Below are 21272 nucleotides of genomic sequence, written 5' to 3'. Positions count from 1 at the left end.
TTATGTATTTTTATTTTAACAAATGTTTGTCTTTTACAAACCCACACTGGTCCATGTCAGTTATTGCTGGCAGTATCCTAGGCAGTCTTTCGGCTCTAATTTGCTATAAAAAAGTTGTAATCAAGTTTTATCACTGAAATAGGATGATTGGTGTCTCTACGAGCTGAATCCTTTCCTTCCATTATTATTGCCACCGTCTTCCATGTGCCTGATGTCTTTCCTTTCCTTCGGTATGTTATTAAACCTTCTATAACAGATTGAATTTATCCTTGCATGCTCTCCATACATCTAGTGGCACTCCATCGGTTCCTGGTGATTTTATCTTTTGCTCGTTTATTTAACTGTTCCTTTATTTCTCCTACCTCATTGGCTTTCATAATCTGTTTTGCCATCATCATCTATTTTAGACATGTGAGCATTTTGCAAAACCTTCTCTACTTTCCCTTTCCACTTACTGTCCTGGTTCTATAAATTTTTGTAAAAAGCTATCACTAGTTCTTTAATTTTCTCTGGATCTCTAATCATTCTGCAAGTTTTCATATCTTTCGTTTTAGGTATGTTTCTTTCCAACTTCTGTAGTTTCATTCTTTGAATCGGTTGTCTCTGAAGCTTGTAGTGGTGGTCAAAGTACAATTGTCCTATTGCCATCTGTTGCATATCTATCAAGTTCTTTAGGTATTTATGCACTTTAGACTCTAGATTCCTTGACTCTTGTCTTCCTCTTCCATTCTGTTCCTATCCCTTCATTGCAGTTATTTTGCCTAAGTAATCTATTCCTTTAAAATCTCAAGTTTTCTTTTCAAATGCTGTTTTCTTGTTCCTTCACCTTCTGTCTAAAATTCTGTTTTAACTCATCTTATGCTCTTTCCAAGCCACACTCCTGCCCCTGTCATTTAGGTAAACAAGCATCTATTTTTATTTAGCCTGTGTGTAGGGAAGTCTTCTGTGCCTGGCCCTGTCTCATACCCCTACAGAATTTATCTTCAGGCATGTTGGAGAATTGTTTGACAATATTCTGGGGTGTTTTTTCATGTCCCTAAGAAGGTATTGATGCTCAGTTGTAATGTAGAATTTATCTAGTCTAGACCAACTATCATGTCCATCTGTGAAAAAGATAAATTGCTTTCCTCCTACATCTGTCAAACCATGTATTCTGAAATAACTATTCAGGAGTCTCCGTTCTGGAGAAATCTTTGTTTGCGAAATCCCCCACCAATGTCTACTTTTTTTGTTATATTCCAGTCATCTGCCATGATCTTTAGCCCTTGTTGGAACTCTAGCACTTCTGCAAATATTTCCTTTAACTCTTCATTTTTTGCTGTGGGGGATATGTACTTTCACTAAAGTGAACCTTTTCTTCTGCCAGTAACTTTATATCAGCACAGTGTAACCTAATGGATAAAGATGCCTGGCTTCAGTTCAGACGATTGCAGGTTTGAAGTTTACTGGAAGAAATCAGAAGGCTGTGGGATCTATTCCCACACAGGTTTCTTGGATTCATTTTTGGGGCAAGGTTGGCATAATGTTTAAAGTCTTTACCTCACTGAGACAAGGTACAGAGTTTAATTCTTACCTCGTTATTAGCTAGGCTTGTAACAGTCTGCAAACTCATAGCCTAGTATTTATGGAATTTGATTAAGTAGAGCACTCTCTTAACATGTGGTGAGGCAGCGGGATCAATACCCACATTCTCCATACTTTGGGATGGGGGAGTTTCATTTGGCATAATGGTTAAAGTGTTTACTTCACAGACACAAGGTACAAGGTTTTATTTTTACCTTTAAAAGGAAAATTGGTTAGGCTTAGAATGGTCCACAACGGCAACTAACATAGTACTTACCAGTGAACCTATGAGCAAATCTTTCATATTGATCTTTTATTTTTTTTTTCCTCTGCTGCTAAGGGGGACCTCTTGTGATTAGTACTAACACACATCTTTTCCAATTTTTTTTTTTTTTTTTTTTTTTTGCTTCTGAGTAATATCACTCTCACAACCGTCGTTTTGTCAGTTCTTAATTCTTTTCCTTTGACAGGCATGAGTTTGACATAATGGTGTAGGGTGGGTTTGACCTAAGGGTTAAGGTCTTCACCTCATAGACACAAGGTACAAAGTTTGATTCTGACCTTGGGTTATTAGCCAGGCGTATAATTACCCTTTTGGGCAGTTGGTCTAGCATCCTCCTGTGAACATAAAATAATTTTGCCATGTACCGGGGTTTAAACAAGTACTCTGCATTTGTTGGAGTGCCCCTGGTGGTGAGGGAGAGCCACTGTATTCAATCCTGGGAGAAGGGCAGGGAATACCACTGTGCTTAGACAGAAAGCTGTGCATATCCCTAGAAAAGTTCCTGCTGGCAAAAGTGAGTCTGTTTTTTCATAGCTACTAGTCAAAAAGAAACAAAAACTTAAACATATGTGTTCTGTTGTCTTATTTACGCTGAATAGGAGTAATTTAGTGAGCTTAGCTTACGGTTTAGTGTAGGCTCTTGCCCTTCTTGTATGGCTGTTTAGTAGTAAAAAAAAATAAGGGAGTCTTCATTTTCTGAAGATAACCAGGCATTTAAACCTCAAAATAATTCTGAAAGCACAGAGCATGTGTTATTTCCTCAGAATTCTGAGTCAGATTCTGAGGAGAGTGTGGCTTCAACCAGTAATTTTAAAGGCTGCTTTTTCTCTGAAACTGTTTATAGAATGAATCAGTTGATCTGATGATGTCAGTTTTTCATCTCATCCTCACACATGGGTCCGGATCCGACCCATCAGTTCCGAATCGGCCATTACTAAGCTCATGGCAACCAAAAAGCTCTTGGATACCTCCCCTTACCCACAATGCATCTCTCCCTGTCACTTCAGATCTCATTTACCGCTTCACAAAGACATGGACTGATCAGCTAGCTCTTGTATTTTCAGGTCATAGCTCGCCTCACAGCAAGATGGGGTGCCTTCAGTGCAGAGTCTGCATGTCCTCCCTGTGGTCGCGTGGGTTTCCTCCGGGTGCTCGAGTTTCCTCCCACATCCCAAAGACATGCTGTAGGTGGATTGGATACTCTAAATTGGCCCTAGGTGTGAGTGTGTGCTTGTGTGCGCCTTCTGTGGAAGTTTGGGTGCCGGGCTGGCAACTCGACACTGTAAAACTCCACTGCCAATCTTGAACGGACAGGTGATCCGCTGTGGCGACCCCTAACCAGGAAAAGCTGAAAGAAGAAACCAAATAAAACCAAGACTCCTTCCTCAAGCAAGAAGAAACCAGTCTGGTGGACCCCGGCCATAAGCAAACTTTACAATAAAAGGAGGAGACTTATACAAAAAAAGGCCAAATCTCAAGTAGAAAAATCATCCCTGATGAGTATTAGTAAGAAATTGAGGGCCCTCATCAAGTCATCTAAAGCTAATTTTGAAAAGAAAGTTGCCAAGGATGCCAAGGATAACCATAAGGCCTTCTATGGCTATGTCAAAAACCTAAATGGCAATGCTCAGGTCTGTTTTGAGCTAGTACAAAATGGAACAAAATACACTGACCCTTCTGACATTGCCAACATCTTGGCTGACAGGTTCAGTGCAAATCCCCCCCCCCCCCTCACCACTGGGGTTGCCAGGTTTCTTTGTGGCTAAAACCGGACTAAGGTCACGCCCCTCACATCACTCATAACTCCACCCATTCCCACCCCTCTCCCAACCATGCCCCTCCCATTTTGTGACATCACTGTGACGTCAGCTGAACAGAGGGAATACCCTCTCTTGACACTGCCAAAAGCAGAGGTAATGTATTAAAAAAAAAAAAAAAAATGAACTTCCAGACAAAAGTTATAAAACATGCTCCATGTTAGGTTTGGGACATGTTAAGTTTAAAAAAAAGAGTACAGTAGATAAGACATACATCAGCCTGGACAGCAAAGAAAATCCTGTACCATACCTGTCCTTACTGAAAGGGTTTAAGGCACAGTGTGGAACAAAACATTTATATACAAAACTATACAAAATAATTACCACAGGGAAAGCCAAAAATATACATAAAATTATATACAAAGCAGGAGTCAGTCAACTGAACAGTGCTAATGTAATGCATGCAAGACCCAAATTATTGCAACTGCACAAGGACAGACACCTAGCCACAGTCTCCAAGCCCCAAGACACTTACATCTACAAATGGACAAATGCTGAAGCAGCTCGCAGTTGAATAAATAACAATTTTAATTACCCCTAACCTGCCAGGATAGCCAATTCTATGATGCAAAGACACGTTCCACACCACAGCAACTATAACAATAAAGTTGTCTTTTTTTAATTTTAAAATCCAGTCCTTTCTGGGCTCTTCCAGCACAAAAATGCCAGATGGTTTTAGGAATACGAAGCAGTGTTCCAAATATAGAAGCACACATTATGTCGAATCAAACACTGAAGTCGCCCTCATGGTAAAGCCATCCTACTCCAAATAATGCCAAAAATGCTATTGGTAGCACAGATATAAATCTGGCCATCCTGTTAACTACAGTTAGGAGGTTCCCTGAGTTTAGGCAAAAAGACCGCAATAACCAGTAGGTATACTCTATTCCCATAATCAAAAAGCCTATGCCAATGACCCTTCATGATTAGTGAGGAAAATAGTTTGTAGCTCAGTTTAAGTTGTATTAATATTCCATTAAAAAGCCTTGCACGAGTTGCATTAAACCAAACCCGGACGTATTTGACCCAAACTACCATAGCTACAGAGCTGACCTATTTTCAGTTACTTTCTTAGGGTGCCAAAAATCACTGTCACTGATTTCTTTGGTATTCTCTTCATAGCAGCAGCAGCCTCACAAACACACACACACCCCTACCTCTCTGAATTTGTCCAACCATTGTTGTTGTGGTCCGCTGTGAAGTCCAAACTCCAAACGTCTTCTGGAGACTGGAATTCAAATTCCACCGCGCGGTCGGAAGATGAAGACGTCATGTAAGCAATTTCAGCTTCTTCTGCATCAGTGCGTGCGACCAGACGCAAAGGGTGTTCTTAAAGTAGAACACCCTTAAAAACATTTTTTTTTTAATTAAATGAAAAGATTTTATTTTTTCTAGACAAGAAAAGGCAGTCGTCGTTTTCCAGACAGGGTCCCTTATTTCTGGACAGTCCGGAGTCAGGTAATGGCTCTAATTATAGCCAAAAAGCACACCAAGACTAAAGGCAATAAGGAGGGGAGAGAGAGAGAGTAAAGATGGCATGGCAGAAACGCTTGAGACCGTGTCAGTGGCACAAAACCCGGACTTCATGTGTCCGGTTTTGAATAAAATTTGTAACCGGACAATTAGTCTGAAAACCGGACAGTCCGGTCAAAAACCGGACACCTGGCAACCCTACTCACCACCTACAGGGCCTATTACCATTCCAGGGGATTGTGTAAGTCCAATTATTACTGATACGTTGGTTAACAAGGCTCTATCTAAAGCTAAAAATGCTGCCTCCATGGGACCAGATGGTGTCCCAGGCTGTGTCATACGCGAGCTCCAAAAGGAATTAACCCCGCATCTTAATACCCTGTTCAGTCTCAGCCTCTCCACAGGATATGTGCCCATAGAATGGCGCATGGCAACGGTGGTCCCGCTACACAAGGGTGGGGCCACAACTAACCCTGGGAACTACGGACAAATAAGCCTGACCAGTCTGATCTGTAAGGCTACGGAGCGAATCATTATGGAACTCATAAATGGAGAGATTGGGAACCTCCAGTCGCTGGACCCCACCCGACACAGTTCGGCTTCGTCAAGGGCAGATCATGCCTCCTGAACCTGGTGGATTTCTTTGAGACAGTTACTCAGTCTATAGGTAAGGGAAAGGAGGTACACACGGCTTACCTTGACCTTGCTAAAGCATTTGACACCATTCCCCATTCAGGTATTATTGATAAGCACACCAGCCTGGGCATAAACCCTTACATCACAAGATGGATCGCAAACTGGCTCTCAGACAGATCCCATAAAGTAAGAGTAGCAGGATCTATGTCCGAATCCAGACCAGTAACAAGTGGTGTGCCTCAGGGCTCTGTCCTGGGGCCCCTCCTGTTTGGCATATACTTCTCAGAAGTACAGGCAAGCACGGAAGGGCTGTGGCTGACTAAGTTTGCGGACGACTGCAAATTGGGTGCTATAATAGAGTTTCCTGCCGACATGGAGATCCTCCAGAAGGGCCTAAATGAGACTGATGCATGGTGTCAAAGCCATGGTCTCAAGCTAAATGCAAAAATATGCGTAGTAATCCCCTTTGGAAAAAAAGAGTACCCGCAAACTACAACATAGGAGGTAATCCCCTAAAATCTGAAGAAGAAATAAGGGATCTAGGGACCCAAGTAGATAGTCAGCTTTCCTTTGATAACCATGTTGCCAAAGTGGTTAGAAAATCCTTCTATGTGACCCATCTGATCACGAAAGGGTTCGCATCAAGATCTAAGGTTGTAATGGTGCCCCTCTACTCTTCCCTCATCAGACCCATTATTGAGTACAATGCACCAATTGGAATGTACCTGGCTGGACATCTCCAGCAGCTGGAGAGACCACAGAGGTACCTAACCAAGAGGATTACTGGCCTCAAACAGTTGCCCTATGCAGCACGATTGAAAAAGCTAAGACTGTTCTCTGTTGCATAGCGCTTTCTCAGAGGCGATCTCTGTCTTCCCTTACTATGGAATAGGGTCCCGATCTACATAAGACAGCCCCTCACTATCACTCTTCAAGAGGAACCTTGATGAGTGGATGGGTAACAGAAAGTTCACACTGGGGATCACACCAGCAGCACTACTAGATAGGGGCCAAGGGTACTAGCTGCTAGTACAAGGGTCTAGGGAACTACTAAAGGGGCGATGAATACCGCACAACGTGGCTGGGCTAATATATACCTTCGGGCAGATAGCCCAGTACCAACCTATGAACCTATAAGAAGAAGATTATTATAATATATCTTTCTGTACTTTTAGGTCTTTTAACATATCTAGCATTTTTGTGTCTCCCCCATTGTTTCTAAAAACCTTTTTTGATAGTAACTGCTTTTTTATTAGGTTACTTATGCATTCTCTGTCTTTCTCTGTCTCCCTTTTTTTCCCCACTAGTAACTGTTTTTTATAGGTTATTCCCCTCCATATATATATATATATATATATATATATATATATATATATATATATATATATATATATATATTGGTGGCGGCGGCAACAAAGAAGGAACTTTCAGAGGCGAGTTCAACTATTCATCCTCCTAATATGGATTCGAGGACAGTGGATAGATGTGAGGAGCAAGTGATTTCTTCAGCGACCTTTACCTTGCGATCGCTGAATTACCTTTCTCATTTCAGCAGGTTGCAGTGGGATGTGATCAAGGAACTGTCAGATACCCTTGAAGAAAAAGTAGCTGAGGGAGCAAGAGAGAAGGTAGCTTCCCAGTTAGTGACCCTACAGTCTGTAGCTAACTCTTCCATGAGGCTCTTCGCACATGCCGCTGGAGGAACAAGTGGAGAGGCGGGTTCTGGCATTTCTATGAGGAGGCATTCCTGGATGTGCCTGTGGGATTTTGCATAGCCTTTTAAGTCTTCATTCATCAATGCACCGTTTGATGGTACTTCACTTTTTGGTCCCAAAGTCAAAAATATGTTATTCAGGTGTGAAAAAGAAGGTAGGATGCACACTGCCATGAGCATACATTTTTCAGCACCTCAGAGACCTTATCCTAAACGTCAGAGAGGCAGCAGAAAAATGTGGTTCAAAAAGTCTCAGGAGTCTTACCAAGACACGTGGAGAGTTTTCCTCCAGAGGCAGAGGGGGGAAGAATAATGGAAGATGCTGCCCTCGTGGCAAAGGAGGTCCACAGAACCAAGGGTCCATTAGTCTTTCTTTGGGAAACCCTTTCAGTGCTTCTGAAAGGAGGCTGATTTTCCACCTCTGGAGGCTATTGGGGGTCGACTGTCCCTGCACTGGTCAGCTTGGCAAAAGATCATTTCTGATATGTGGGTGCAGAGGATAATATCCTGGGGTTACCAAATTCCCTTCTCTCAGTCCCCCCCAAACAGGAAAATCCCAGACGTTCCACTCAGTGAAAGGGATCAGACAGTCATTCAGATTTAAAAACTGCTGGAAGAGAGTCATCCAAGAGGTCTCCCAAGATCAGAGAGGATTTGGAACTTACTCAAAGTTCTTTTTGGTTCCAAAGAAAACAGGAAACTGGAGACCAATTCTGGATCTCAGCAGATTGAACAAGTCAGTTCGACATTGCAAGTTCCAAATGGTCACAGTGCAGTCCATACTTTGTTTTCTGGAACAGGACGATTGGATGTGCTCTGTAGATCTTCAGGATGCGTATTACCATATAAAAATGGACAGACGTTCCAGAAGATACCTACACTTCTGGCAGGGAGCCAGTCATTACCAGTTAAGAGCACTACCCTTCGTTCTCACTACCGCCCCTGAGTGTTCACCAAATGCATGGCAGTGATTGCAGCTTACCTGAGACGACAAGGATTCCAGGTGTTTCCTTATTTAGACGACTGACTCATATCCGCCCCGACCAGGCATCTACTTATCCATGTGAGAGATTCTGTTCTTCAAATCTGTACAGAACTAGGCAAAACCATAAATTACCAAAAAATCACATTTGGACCCTTCTCAAACACTGGAGTTCATAGGAGCACTACTGGACACCATTCGGATGATTACGAAACTTCCTCCCTTCAGAGTTTTAACAATCAGGCGACAAACAGATTAACAGAAACAAGAAAGTAAACCACTTGTGTTCTGCAGGCATTAGGATCAATAGCTGCTGCAGTAGTGTTAGTTCCGTTAGTCAAATTTCACATGCAAATACTTCAGTGGCTTCTAGGTCCACAGTGGTCAATTATCCACCAGCTGATGTCTCACCAAGTTCTCATAACAGACACATGCAGAAGGACCCTCTCATGGTGGATTCAGTCAGAACAGTTGACGCAAGGTCAATCCTTTGTTCCCCCACAGGTGACGATGACCACAGATGCTTCCCAGATAGGGTGGGGAGTATTATCTGGTGAAGAAGGTCCAAGGAACCTGGTCTGCAGATGAGGCCAATCTGCACATAAACATCCTGGAGATGAGGGTAGTGCGTCTAGCATTGCAGGCATTTCAGACTGCTTTTCCTCTGGGAACGGTGATGATTCAATCAGACAACATGTCGGCGGTCTAGTACATAAACAAGCAAGGAGAAACCAGATCATACCCTCTGTGTCGAAGCGCTCAGTGTGTGGCAGTGAGTGATGTAATCCATCTGCTTTCTTATAGCAATGCACATTCTGGAAAAGTCCAACGTGACAGTGGACAAGTTGAGCAGATCCATTCTAATGCTTCATGAGTGGTCCCTTAACCAGACAGTAGCAGAGGGCATTCTCTGTAGATGAGGCCATCCTTGCTACGATATCTTTGCTTCTCCCCTAAGCAATATATGCAGCAGGTACTTTGCCCTAGTCCCCCCACGGGGCGGTATTCCCTGAGGGATGCTCTCATACACTGTTGGCCTCCCGGTCTGTTGTATGCCTTTGCCCACATCTCCTTGATTCCCAGATTCCTTCAGGAAGCCAACAGGTTGAAGAGAACAGTAATCCTTATTGTCCTCGACAAATCTGATTTCCATTCCTCTGGCCTTGTCTACAGAGGGAACCCTGGATTCTGGAACCTTTTCCATATCTTCTGTCACATCCAACAGGAATGATTCATCCCAACCTTCACAACCTCAAACTGATGGTTTGGTTCCTCCAGTTCCAGTGATTGCCAGACAACCCATGTTCTCCTCACCGGTCCGTCATATTTTGATGTCCTCTCATAAATCATCCACTCAAAAACTTTATAGAAGTAAATGGAAGTGGTTTGTAATTTGGGCTCAACAACATAATGTAGATCGTCTCACAGCTCCTATCACTCTGTTCTAGAATTTGTAGCCCACCTGTTTTGGTATTGGAGCCGCTGCTTCTACATTTAAGGTGCAATTAGCAGCCATTTCAAATTTTCACTTTGAGATGGATAACTTTTCTCTCATTTCCCACAAACTTTGCAAAGCCTTCTTGAAAGGGACCCTGTTGTTAAGGACTCCCCACAAGGATCACTGTCCCCCGTGAGACCTTAATTTGGTACTTCGTCATATTGTTCAGCCCCCATTTAAACATGCAGTGACTTGTGATATTAAGTTTTTGTCTTGGAAAACTATCTTTTTGGTGGCTATCACTTGCACAAGAAAGATATCAGAAATTCAGACACTGTCCCACTCCCCATATTTTAGTTTGTATAAAGACAGTCTCTCTCTGCGTACCCAACCCCTCCTTTCTGTCCGAAGTCATTTCACAAATAAATATGTTTTCTTTCCTAACTTCAGCAATAAAGGTGAATATGTTCTGCATTTGTTGGATGTTCATAGACAGTTAAGTTTCTATTTGTATAGCACTAAAGAGTTTTGGAAAGCAAGTCAATTGTTTATTGCCTTTGCAAGCCCTAGAGAAGGCCTACCAGTATCCAAAGTTATATTGTCAAAATGGCTGTCTGATTGCATGTCTTTTATTTATACCTCAAAAGGTATAAATACTTCCAAACCTATTCAAGTTCACTCAGCCAGGGCCATGGCCACATCCGGAGTCTTCCAGACCAATACCTCGATAGATAAGATTTGTGCAGTGGCCACATGAGCAAACCATCATACCTTTATCACTCATTACAAGTTGGATTTGGTCTCCAGCGGAAGAGCCTCCTTTGGTTTGATGGTTCTGAGAAAAATCCTCCCATGAGTCCGCCCAGGGAAAAGGTAGTGGGGACTCAGTCCCATGTGTGAGGACGAGATGAAAAATTGACAATATCAGATAAAGAAGTTATGTACTAACCAGAACGTTCCATCTGTATTGTTGATTTTTTTCATCTCTCCTCACATCCCCTCCCCTCCAGTCCCTTCTTTTGTTTTTTCTGATTGAATGGGAAGCAAAATTCTGGTCTTTTTTTATTATCTCCAATACTCCAGAAGTGGTCTCCTTAAAAATCTTTTCAACATTAAAGTTCATTTCTTTCTTCTGTGGGAGTAATTGTAGCAAAGAAGATCTGAGGTAACAGAGTGAGATGCATTTTGTGTAAAGGAAGGTATCCAGGAGCTTTTTGGCTGTCACGAGCTTAGTAACGGCCGAGTCAGATCCGATGGATCAGCTCCGGACCCGTATGTGAGGAGAAATGGAAAAAATCCGCAGTACAGATGGAACATTATGGTGAGTACATAACTTCTTTTTTCACTGGTAAAAATATGATTTATCTCAGTCCCTGAGGAAATATTCTGATTTGTTAAACTGGAATTTACAGATCCTCCTCCAGTTCCTCCTGATGTTCATCGTGTTTCACTGTTGCAGTCATTACACTTGGGTTATCCTGCTGGCAGGCGACCCGCAGTCGGCCCGAGTTCCAAAGTCTTGGTCTGGCGTCGGTTGCTGTCACTTCTTCCCTGACATCAGTGCGCCAGGGGTATAAAGGTTGCAGTCGACGCCATTTTCTTCAGTCTTTCTTGCTGCGCGGTGTCTGAAGCAAAAGCAGTTCGCAAGTGCCGGTCGGCCGACTCCTGAGATTTTCAAAATTGAGTTTCAGAACCAAAGTTTTCAATAAAGCTAAGTACCCCGTTGGAGAAACTTTTTCTTGCCCCAGACCGATGTCAGTAAAAGTTAATAATTGTGTTTCTTGTTGGAAGCAAATACCTCATAAGGACTTTAACTCTTACTGTATTCCTTGCCCTAGGCCCTGACCACGACGTTACTAGTTGTCGGTTTTGTGCTAGATTCAATAGATCACGATTACACGTTGGTTTGATTTTGCTTTACATTATTTTGGCCCAAGGTTTAATTACATAATGCCGTTGGAACAAACGACGACCGGAATTTACAAAAAACGCAAAGACAAAGAAAAGGACAGGCATTCAAGGTCCAAAACTGATGATAAAGCCTCTTCTAAGCCAGTCGCCGGTTCTCAGTGAGGCGCTTTCGCAGCCCCTGACACCCGCTACCTCAGAGCCACAGGCCGTAACCGACAGCCACGTGGAGACTCCGAGGCCTGTGGAAACTCAAGGTATTGGGCCTACGGAAACTATACCCTCAGATTGGTCCGGAGCCGCTGAGCAGGCATCGGCTTCTGAGGGTGTTTTCAGACCTTCACAGCTTACAATTAAGCCCACTACAACAGCAAAGGCAAAGTCAAAAACACCATTAAAGACATGGAAACAAGTATAGCATTCTCCAGAACAGTCATCCATGCCAAAGAAACAGATGCTTAAAATGGCTGAAGACCTTATTACTTTAATCAGGGGTTTCCATCCCCTTCCTGACAAAAGGCCTAGGCAAGACACTGATTATGATTCCTCTGTTCAGGTTTCCATTTCCTCTGATTCCTCGTCTGATTAGGGATATTCTCTCCCTCCCTATGAGGACTCTGATGCAGAAGAGTCCATTCCTTCAGCCTCACCGCCTGAGGATTATTCTTTTGGGGAAACCCTGCACACCATGAGGGAGCATTTCCATTGGGAGAGCCAGGATTATTCAGAGTCCAAGAAAAGGCTCAGAGATTTCCTTTTATTGCCTCAGCACAGACCCCTGGCTGTCCCTCCTGTGCTTGATATTGTAGATGATGTTTGTTCTGAATCCAGTCTGTTTCCTGATTCTGTACCCCCTGCACCAGTCAAGCCAGACAGGTACTACAGGGTCCCTGACTCTCATAAATTTCTTTACAAAAACCCCGCTGCAGACCCAGAAACAATTTATCAGGGTCCTAAAGGGGTTAAGGCTTCCACTGCCAAAAATCCTGTCCCCTCAGATAGGGATTCCAGAGCTCTGGACAGATGGGGGAAAAAAGTTTACAGCTGTAAGAGCTTTAAACTGTCAGTTTCACATGCTTAAATATCAACAGTACCTCATGTCATTGTTAAAACAGAAAATGGTTTCAAATACAGAAAGTCCTGACAGTAAGGAAATGCAGGTTTTATTGCATGCAGTTGAACAAGTGGGAAAGCATACTCTGCAATGTGGTTTTGATTCATTAGAGGCTTCTTGTAGAGCCGCATTTACAGGCTCTGTTATTCGTAGACATGCTTGGTTGAAAGAACAAAGTTTACCTGACCATGTTAAAGTAAAATCATTGGATGCTCCATTACAGCATGATACTTTGTCTGGTGTTAAGGCAGAAGAGGTGTTAAAGAAAATGGAGGATAAAGCAAAGTCAATGCAAACAGTGAAAGATTTCTTACTGGTTCAACCACCTAGATTTAGCAGAAACTGGCCTTTAAAACAATTGGTCCTTTCCAGTGTCAGACAGGCCACAAAGAGGCAGATACAGATGCCCAAGAGGCAGATCTCAGCCCCAAGGCTCCTACAGACCTAAACAATGGGGTGCTTCAGCTCCCAAAGGAGGGGAAGACAAATCACAACCTTAAAGGAAACGGTCACAATGACTTTCCTCTGCAAATGCCAAGCACTTATCTGTTGACAGCTCCCCTAGGGGGAAAGCTAGCACTTTTCTCAAAAAATTGGCACATGATCACTCAAGACCAATGGGTGCTGAGCATTTTTTCTCAGGGTTACAGGTTCCACTTCCACACGCTTCCAAAACCAAAAGGTATGCCAGACCTGCCACAAAACCAATGGGCAAAGGCACAAAAACAGATTGCTGCTCTTATGGACATGAGAGCTATTCAAAAAGTTCCACAGGGAGAACAGGGACAAGGATTTTACTCAAGACTTTTCTTAGTACCCAGAAAGGACAAAGTCTGGAGACCAATACTGGACCTGTCAATCCTAAATACTTTCCTGGATGTTCCAAAATTCAAAATGTTAACACTACAACAACTTCTGCCCATGCTGGGCAAGGAGGCTTGGCTAGTTACTTTGGAACTCAAAGAGGCATACCTGCATGTCTCAATCAGACAATCTTGCAGAAGATACCTCAGATTCATAGCAGGCTCAATGCATTACCAATTCTCTGCACTGCCCTTTGGCTTATCTACTGCGCCCAGGGTCTTCACAAAATGCCTGGCACCAGTAATTGCATTTTGCAGACAAAAAGGAATTCAAATATATCCCTACTTGGACGACTGCCTTATTCAAGCAGGGAGCAAGGACATTCTTCTAAAGCACCTGACGTTTGTAAAAAGATTGCTAATTTGCCTAGGGTACACAGTAAATGAAAAGAAATCAAAACTAGTGCCCTGTCAAGAGATAATATTTCTGGGTGCAAGCTTAAATACAACTGCCCAGATGGCTTATCTCAAGCCATACAAAGGCAACTGACTCATTACTTTCAAGTGATGGCAACAAAAGCCCAGCTCCCTGCAAGAAAAATTCTGCAGGCCCTGGGTTTCATGGCATCCTGCATTCTACTAATTCCATATGCAAAACTGCATATGAGGAAACTACAGTGGTATCTAAAAAGTGTTTGGACTCAGCATTGTCACAGGCTGGAGACAGTCATAACTTTAATTCCCTGCCTACAACAGGAGTTTCGATGGTGGTCCCAGGCCTGTCACCACAACAAGGGACAGCCTTTCACCTTACCCACAGCCAGGCCGACAATAACAACGGATGCATCGGATTATGCCTGGGGAGCACATATGGCAGGAAAATGTATTCAGGGCATGTGGCCCAAGGAACAAATGCATCTTCACATTAATCAAAAAGAGATGCTAGCTGTACAGAATGCCCTGACAGCCTTCAAGGACCTAATACATCCAGGACAACTATTAATAAAGATGGACAATACCACAGTTATGTGGTACATAAACAAGCAAGGGGGCACACATTCCTACCCCCTGTGCAGACAAGCCATGAGTTTGTGGAACACAGCACTGACTTATCAAGTACATCTGCAAGCGCAATTCCAGCCAGGAACAGAAAATACACTGGCAGATGAATTAAGCAGAAATCTCATGGATCCTTTCGAATGGAAGCTAAATCCACAAGTGTTCAGCATGATAAGAAGGAAATGGGGACGCCTGGACATAGATCTTTTTGCCTCCCCTCACAATTACCAAATACAGAAATTTTGCACAAGAACTTATTACTCTCAGGCATGGAAAGTGGATGCTCTATCATTCAGTTGGAAAGGACTGACAGTCTATGCCTTCCCTCCAATGCCTCTTCTCTCCAAGGTGCTACTAAAAGTCAGACAAGAAAGGCCAACAATGATCCTGATTGCACCAGACTGGCCACACCAGCACTGGTACCCAATCCTAAAGAGTTTGTCCCAAGGCTCACCTTGGCCTCTACCTCAAATACTTCATCTTCTGACACAACAAAAAATCAGATTCTGCACAGTCAACTCAGAACCTTAAACCTGGCAGCATGGCAGATAATGTAGGCACACAGACTGCACCTCTCTCTAAAGCTGTTATGGATGTTATTTTAGAAGCCAGGAGGCCCAACACTAGGAAATCTTATGCAGAAAAATGGAAGAGATTCTGTGCTTGGAACCAGGCACAAGGGCTCGAACCACTTGTCCCTAATATTCCTCAGATTTTGCAATACCTAACTGAGATGTTGGACAAACGCCTTTCTCATCTATTAGAATCCATGCCTCTGCCATTTCATCTCATTACAATACAGATCCTCCTATTTTTTCAAATCCCCTACTACGACAGTCCCTCAGAGGGAAAAAAATATAAGACCCCCAAGGAGAGCACCAGTACCTACTTGGGACCTCAATTTTGTTTTAGAAAAACTCACACTGTCTCCTTTTGAACCAGCCAGCACAGCTGATCTAAAATTTCTGTCATGGAAAACTGCTCTGCTCCTAGCAATAACTTCAGCAAGAAGAGTCTCAAGAGTTACAGGCATTGATGGCTGTGGAACCTTTCCTCATTTTCATCAGGACGGGGTTTCTCTAAGGACACACCCAACGTTCATGCCAAAAGTGGTCTCCAATGTGGCCTTAAACAAATCCATTCATTTACCTACTTTTTACCCAAATCCCCAGAATAAAGGGGAGAGACTTCTGCACGCTTTGGATATACACAGGCAGCTACGATTCTACTTGGACAAAACAAAAGCTTTCAGAAAAACTGAGCAACTGTTTGTAGCATATGCTGCAGGATCACAAGGAAAGCCTATTACAAAGCAGACAATCTCCAAATGGATAGGACACTGCATCCGCTTCTGTTATGCACAACATGGCAAATCAGTACCTAAGGGCATTAGGCCTCATTCTACCAGAGCAGCAGCCACTTCAGCAGCCTTCCTAAGAGGAGTACCAACCGTAGACATTTTAGAAGCTGCAACCTGGAGCTCAGTGCACACTTTCACCAAGCACTACCACTTACCTCTCTACTCTAAATCCAGAGCAGGCTTTGCCACTGCAGTTCTGCAGGGCTTGTTAGTCTCGCCAAATCCAATTTAGACCCAGCCACCCAACCTCAGCTTTGGGATTCTACACAAGTGTAATGACTGCAACAGTGAAACACGATGAACATAGTACAGTTGTGTACCTACCTTAAATGTAGATGTTCGAGTGTATTCACTGTTGCAGTCCAGGGTACCCACCCACCATCCCCCTTTTCTTTGCTGGGACTTTTCTGTACTTCTTAACTCTACACAACCTATGTGGTGTATTTGCTTGTAGATGAAGGAAATGTTTATAGTAATATATGCATGTTTTTTTGGCATATCTTTTATCTTTTCAGCCTTCCTATCTGGGGGCACCTGACATGTGGGGCAAGAAAAACTGAAGAAAATGGCGTCGGTTGCAACCTTTATACCCCTGGCGCATTGACGTCAGGGAAGAAGCGACAGCAACCGACGCCGGACCAGGACTTTGGAACTCAGGCCGACTGCGGGTCGCCTGCCAGCAGGATAACCCAAGTGTAATGACTGCAACAGTGAATACACTCGAACATCTACATTTATGGTAGGTATACAACTGTACTTTTTGTCTGCTTTTGAGAGGTATTTTCACAGCCTGCAATTTCCCTGACAGAGCCAGGCTGTTGTCCCCAAAAAAGCAGATATACTTTATAAAAGTGCCTTAGTCTTTTACGTTTGTATACACTCATCCCAGACCTGACCCAGCAGTTGTTGCTTTAATGAACCCAGCTGCTGTTAAACATTTGGTTACTACTATCCCCCCTCCTTCTGACATGGATGGAAATGTATTCTTCTATGGCACTTGATCACCTTAAGGTCCTATCAGTCCTCAGTCTCCTTCAGGTTGCTGAAAGACTATCTTCGTGGCATAAGGCATCCTCAGATGCAGCTGTGATGGATCTGTTGTACATCCACAAAGCAAACAGTACTAGAAACACTTGATCCAAGGACCTGAACTTTGCCTGTGACATAAATAGAGCATGCTGGAGAGATGTGTGTAAAAGGATCCCCGCACTGTGGAGTAAGCTCCCAGCCATGTGAAGCAGAGTTCTTCCGTGTCCCAATTCAAACAAAACCTTGATCATTGGATGGGAAATCACAAATGTATCCCTGGTCAGGCCTCATGGACATTAGTTGAGAGTATGTAAATTAATCCTCAGTTAACATACCCCCCCCCCCCCACATAACCCTTGACTACACCCACCTTATAGGCATCCACGGTACTGTGCGTCAAAACTGGGTTGAGTTGCATGGCTAAGCTTATAAAGACCCGTGTGATCATTAGCCTAGTATAAAGCTGTGAATCTATGGTAAGTGGGCTTTCTGTAGCATTACCTACTTGTACTTTAAATTGTTTTACATATGCTACTAGTTTGCTAGGTTTCTGTTCTTCCAAGATATTACTTTTAGCATCCTTCCACTTTTACCTCGCTGTTGAGTTATGTAACCTTTGCTTATTGTGTGGCAATGCCCCCTTACCCATACAACGTTTGTAAATAATGAACATGAATAATAAACTCCGTACAACAAAATCTGGACAACATGCTTTCTTTAGCGATTTACAAGCATCTGTTCTTCCATGGTGCTGTATTCTTACTTTCCTTCTTGGTGGTGTATCCTCCTCCCAGATCAAGCAGATGGATTTATGCATGTATGCATGTATGTATGTATGTATTTATAGTTTCAACTGATTTTCAGTATTCCCTCCTTGTGCCTATCTTAACTTGCCTGTTTTTTTTCATAATTGTAGCAGCCCCTTGCATTGTTCTGTTGGCTGAAAGTTACATTGTCACCATGTTGTAATTTTTATATTCCCGTAAGTAACCAATTAAGAAACTCTTGTGGATGTATTCTCTGTTTGTCAAGTTCCTCCCCACCCTCAATGCACTCTCCAGGTCTTTTTATTCATTTTTTTCTAGTGCACCTCCTAGCCAGTCTGCCAGTTTAAGATTTTTATTCTAGTTTCATTTTTGTGTTAATCCCTGGCCCGTTTTGCTGCTTCGACCTATCAAGTCATTATGGCAGATTTTAGTGAGGTACTAAATTCAGTAGTGTCAGTATATGTTGGTATGTAACCTTAATGCCTTAAGTAGATTGCTTTATGGTGTCTGTTCAGCATTCAAAAAATGAAGAAACTTAACTTTACTTAAGTTTTAAGCCTCCAAAACTCATCTCAGCATGCGCATTTACAATTAGGGGAGGATAAGAGCTTAGCACTATTTTTCACAGCAAAACCAGAGAAAAATAACTAATAATTGGTCACAAGATTTTCATTTTAGCCTTAATGTACATTTGTGACTCTCTCTGTCTGTTTTCTTTGCTTCGATCTGATATTGCAGAACCTGCTTAAGCTCAGGGCTCTGTGTTGGTGCTCTCAATCCAGTGCTACTGTTGTCACCATATTTGTCATCTGTTCATTGGGCAATGATTCTGTTGCTCTCTTGCTTCATTTCCCTCTGTTTATCCAGCATTTTTTGCCAAATAATTTGAGGATCTTTAGTGACCATCTCTTCTTTACAGTTTTTTTTTATATCTTTGGTTTCTGAATTCGTGGCCATCATCTGAATTTTCCCTTACTGTCTCGCACTCTGCAGTGTCTGCACATATCTTTTGAGCTAAACCTAGGCCACCTCTGGATTTGTGCATGTTTGCACTCATGAATTAATAAAAAAGATAAATAAATAATTAGGCTGGGTACATTAATTTAACTGTAATACCCATGTTTCTATACAGCCTTATATGTGGAATAAATGTATTCCTTTTCACCCTAGTCCCTGTGGAATGGTCTTAGTCTGCAAAGATCCTCATGAGATGCTCTTTTAACTGAAAATTCTGGACTTTACCACAATAGACCTTGGGAACTGGCCTGCTGGGCAATAATTACTGCAAGTTCTGTCTGGTAAGATTTTTTTACCATCGTAGTTTCATAGATTAGTACTAAGCTACCTGCCCTTGCGAGCCATTTTACGCCTAGCCAATTATCCCTTGTGAGACTCAAACCCTGCACCTTATGTTTGTAAGGCAAACACCTTAACCATTAGGCCACCCTCCCAACAGCAGATATCTATCCATATAGTGAATTGCTGTATCATGAAATTCATGCAGTATTTCTCCCTACATGCTCTCAGGAATATTCGAAAAATGCAAATTTTAATTTTTCTTTCATTGCTTCCTTTGAAACCTTCTGTGTCTGCCAGTCTTACCTTAAGTTCATTTTCAGATGTAGGCACGTAGTGTCATCTGGGTGATTTGAAATGACGATTTCCATTTGTTCAAGCCTCTTATCATTGTTCTTTTGTATGTTCTAACAAGATTTTCCAATTTTTACTTGAAGAACCTTTGTTCCTTCATTGGTTTGCAGTCAGGCTTGCTATTCACCACACTAAATTCCTGCCATACATGTTTCAGGTCATGGTGATTATAAATTTGGTTTTCCTTGATCTGTTGCTGGAAATTCCCTCCCCACATTTGTTTTTAGACTTTCAGGCAGGGTCAGCTATTTATTTGTCTGTATTGCTGAAATTATTCAAGGGATTCTGATCATTTCTGTATTAGTTGCTCATTATGGGAAAGGGGAGCACAGATCCTGTAACCATTCAGCTTAGCACCATACAGGAAGTCCCTTTATTTGCATTCGTTTTTAGAATAATCTGATTGAGTGGAGCACCTTATCAGCAGATTTTAGGAGAGTTGAAGGTGTTATGTCTTTATTTATTTATTTTGTCATATGCAGGGAAAGAGAGTACTGAAGGAAACTTGACATTTGCACCATGATTAGTGTGAATAATCCAGAATGTTATATTTTTTGACCAAAACTACATCTTCTTTGAACATACCCTATCACCGAGATTAGCTTCACACAACTCCTTTTTCTTATGCATTGTAAACAGATTTATTGCATAATCCTTTTCAGTGGGATGTATCTACCTAGACACCTTCCACCAGCATGGTCCTGGACTCCATGCTCTAATGACCTCTATTCTACAAGGTTCTGACCATAGCTTTCTGCACCACTTGGGTAGTAAAGACTTAGTATTTCAGTGATTTTTTACAGAAAGATTTAATGTGTGATTTTCAGCATGAAAATGAAAAAATGGCTACTTAGGTTTATGTAGTAGCTTATCTTTTTACATCCCCTTGAACTGCGTGCATATATTAACATGTTATTTTAATCACATGCTGTAAATCGCAACAATGCTGCTTAATAAAGACATATTAGGGTGAGTAAAGAACTCATTTTCTTGCATCTCGAAAGACACTGCAACAAAACAGAATCGAATCGTGTTAGGATCATGTGAGGGACCACTCTCTAGAAAGTTGCTGGGACATTCTTCATTCCAAACAAACTTAAGGAAGATCCATGGCTAAAACTCTTTGCCCTTATTGAAACTTTTTAATCATAATTTAAGCTAATTTATTCATTCTTAAATCGACTTGCGTTTTTTTATATTTATTTTCTTTTCGGGCAATATGTATATAATGTAAATAGTTTACTTTTTGAAATTCATATTTTTATACTGAATTTGTAAAATGCTTACCTTAATTTGTTATATTATCTTAAATGAAATAAAAAAAAAAGATTCCAGGAAAAAAATAACTCGAATTAATTTTTTGAAGACTGTGTATTGTGCGAGTTTCCTTCTTTGTGTTGGATCTTCTCATTTTTTTTTATATACTGTGTAGAGTGCAAGCTATACAAGTGATAATTCTAGGTCATAGATTAAAAAGCTGGTCAAGTCCATTTTAATCCTCTCTTTTTTTTTATTTAATGAAGAGATATCACACTCCTCCTGGATCAAGGTCTCATTCCGAGTCTGACGATGACAATGGAAGCAGTGAAACACCACCTCATTGGAGAGAAGAAATGCAGAGACTTCGGGCTTATAGACCGCCTAGCGGAGAAAAGTGGAGCAAAGGAGACAAGTAT

The 21272-nt window shown here is 42.1% G+C and overlaps 1 protein-coding gene across 6 annotated transcripts in view; it reads left to right on the top strand.

The window, feature by feature from the left end:
* NKTR (natural killer cell triggering receptor) overlaps nt 1–21272 on the top strand; it is a 1518686-nt gene that overhangs the window by 1003031 nt on the left and 494383 nt on the right. For all 6 annotated transcript variants that reach the window (XM_044066053.1, XM_044066052.1, XM_044066051.1 and 3 more), the window contains one exon: nt 21120–21268. In XM_044066053.1, the coding sequence (XP_043921988.1) occupies nt 21120–21268 (149 nt within the window). The remainder of the gene's footprint in view (nt 1–21119; nt 21269–21272) is intronic.

The sequence above is a fragment of the Protopterus annectens genome, chromosome 3.part0 (assembly GCF_019279795.1).
Source record: "Protopterus annectens isolate FY-2018-M chromosome 3.part0, PAN1.0, whole genome shotgun sequence".
NCBI classification, from domain to species: Eukaryota; Metazoa; Chordata; order Ceratodontiformes; family Protopteridae; genus Protopterus; species Protopterus annectens.
This window is presented reverse-complemented; position numbering and strand designations above follow the sequence as displayed.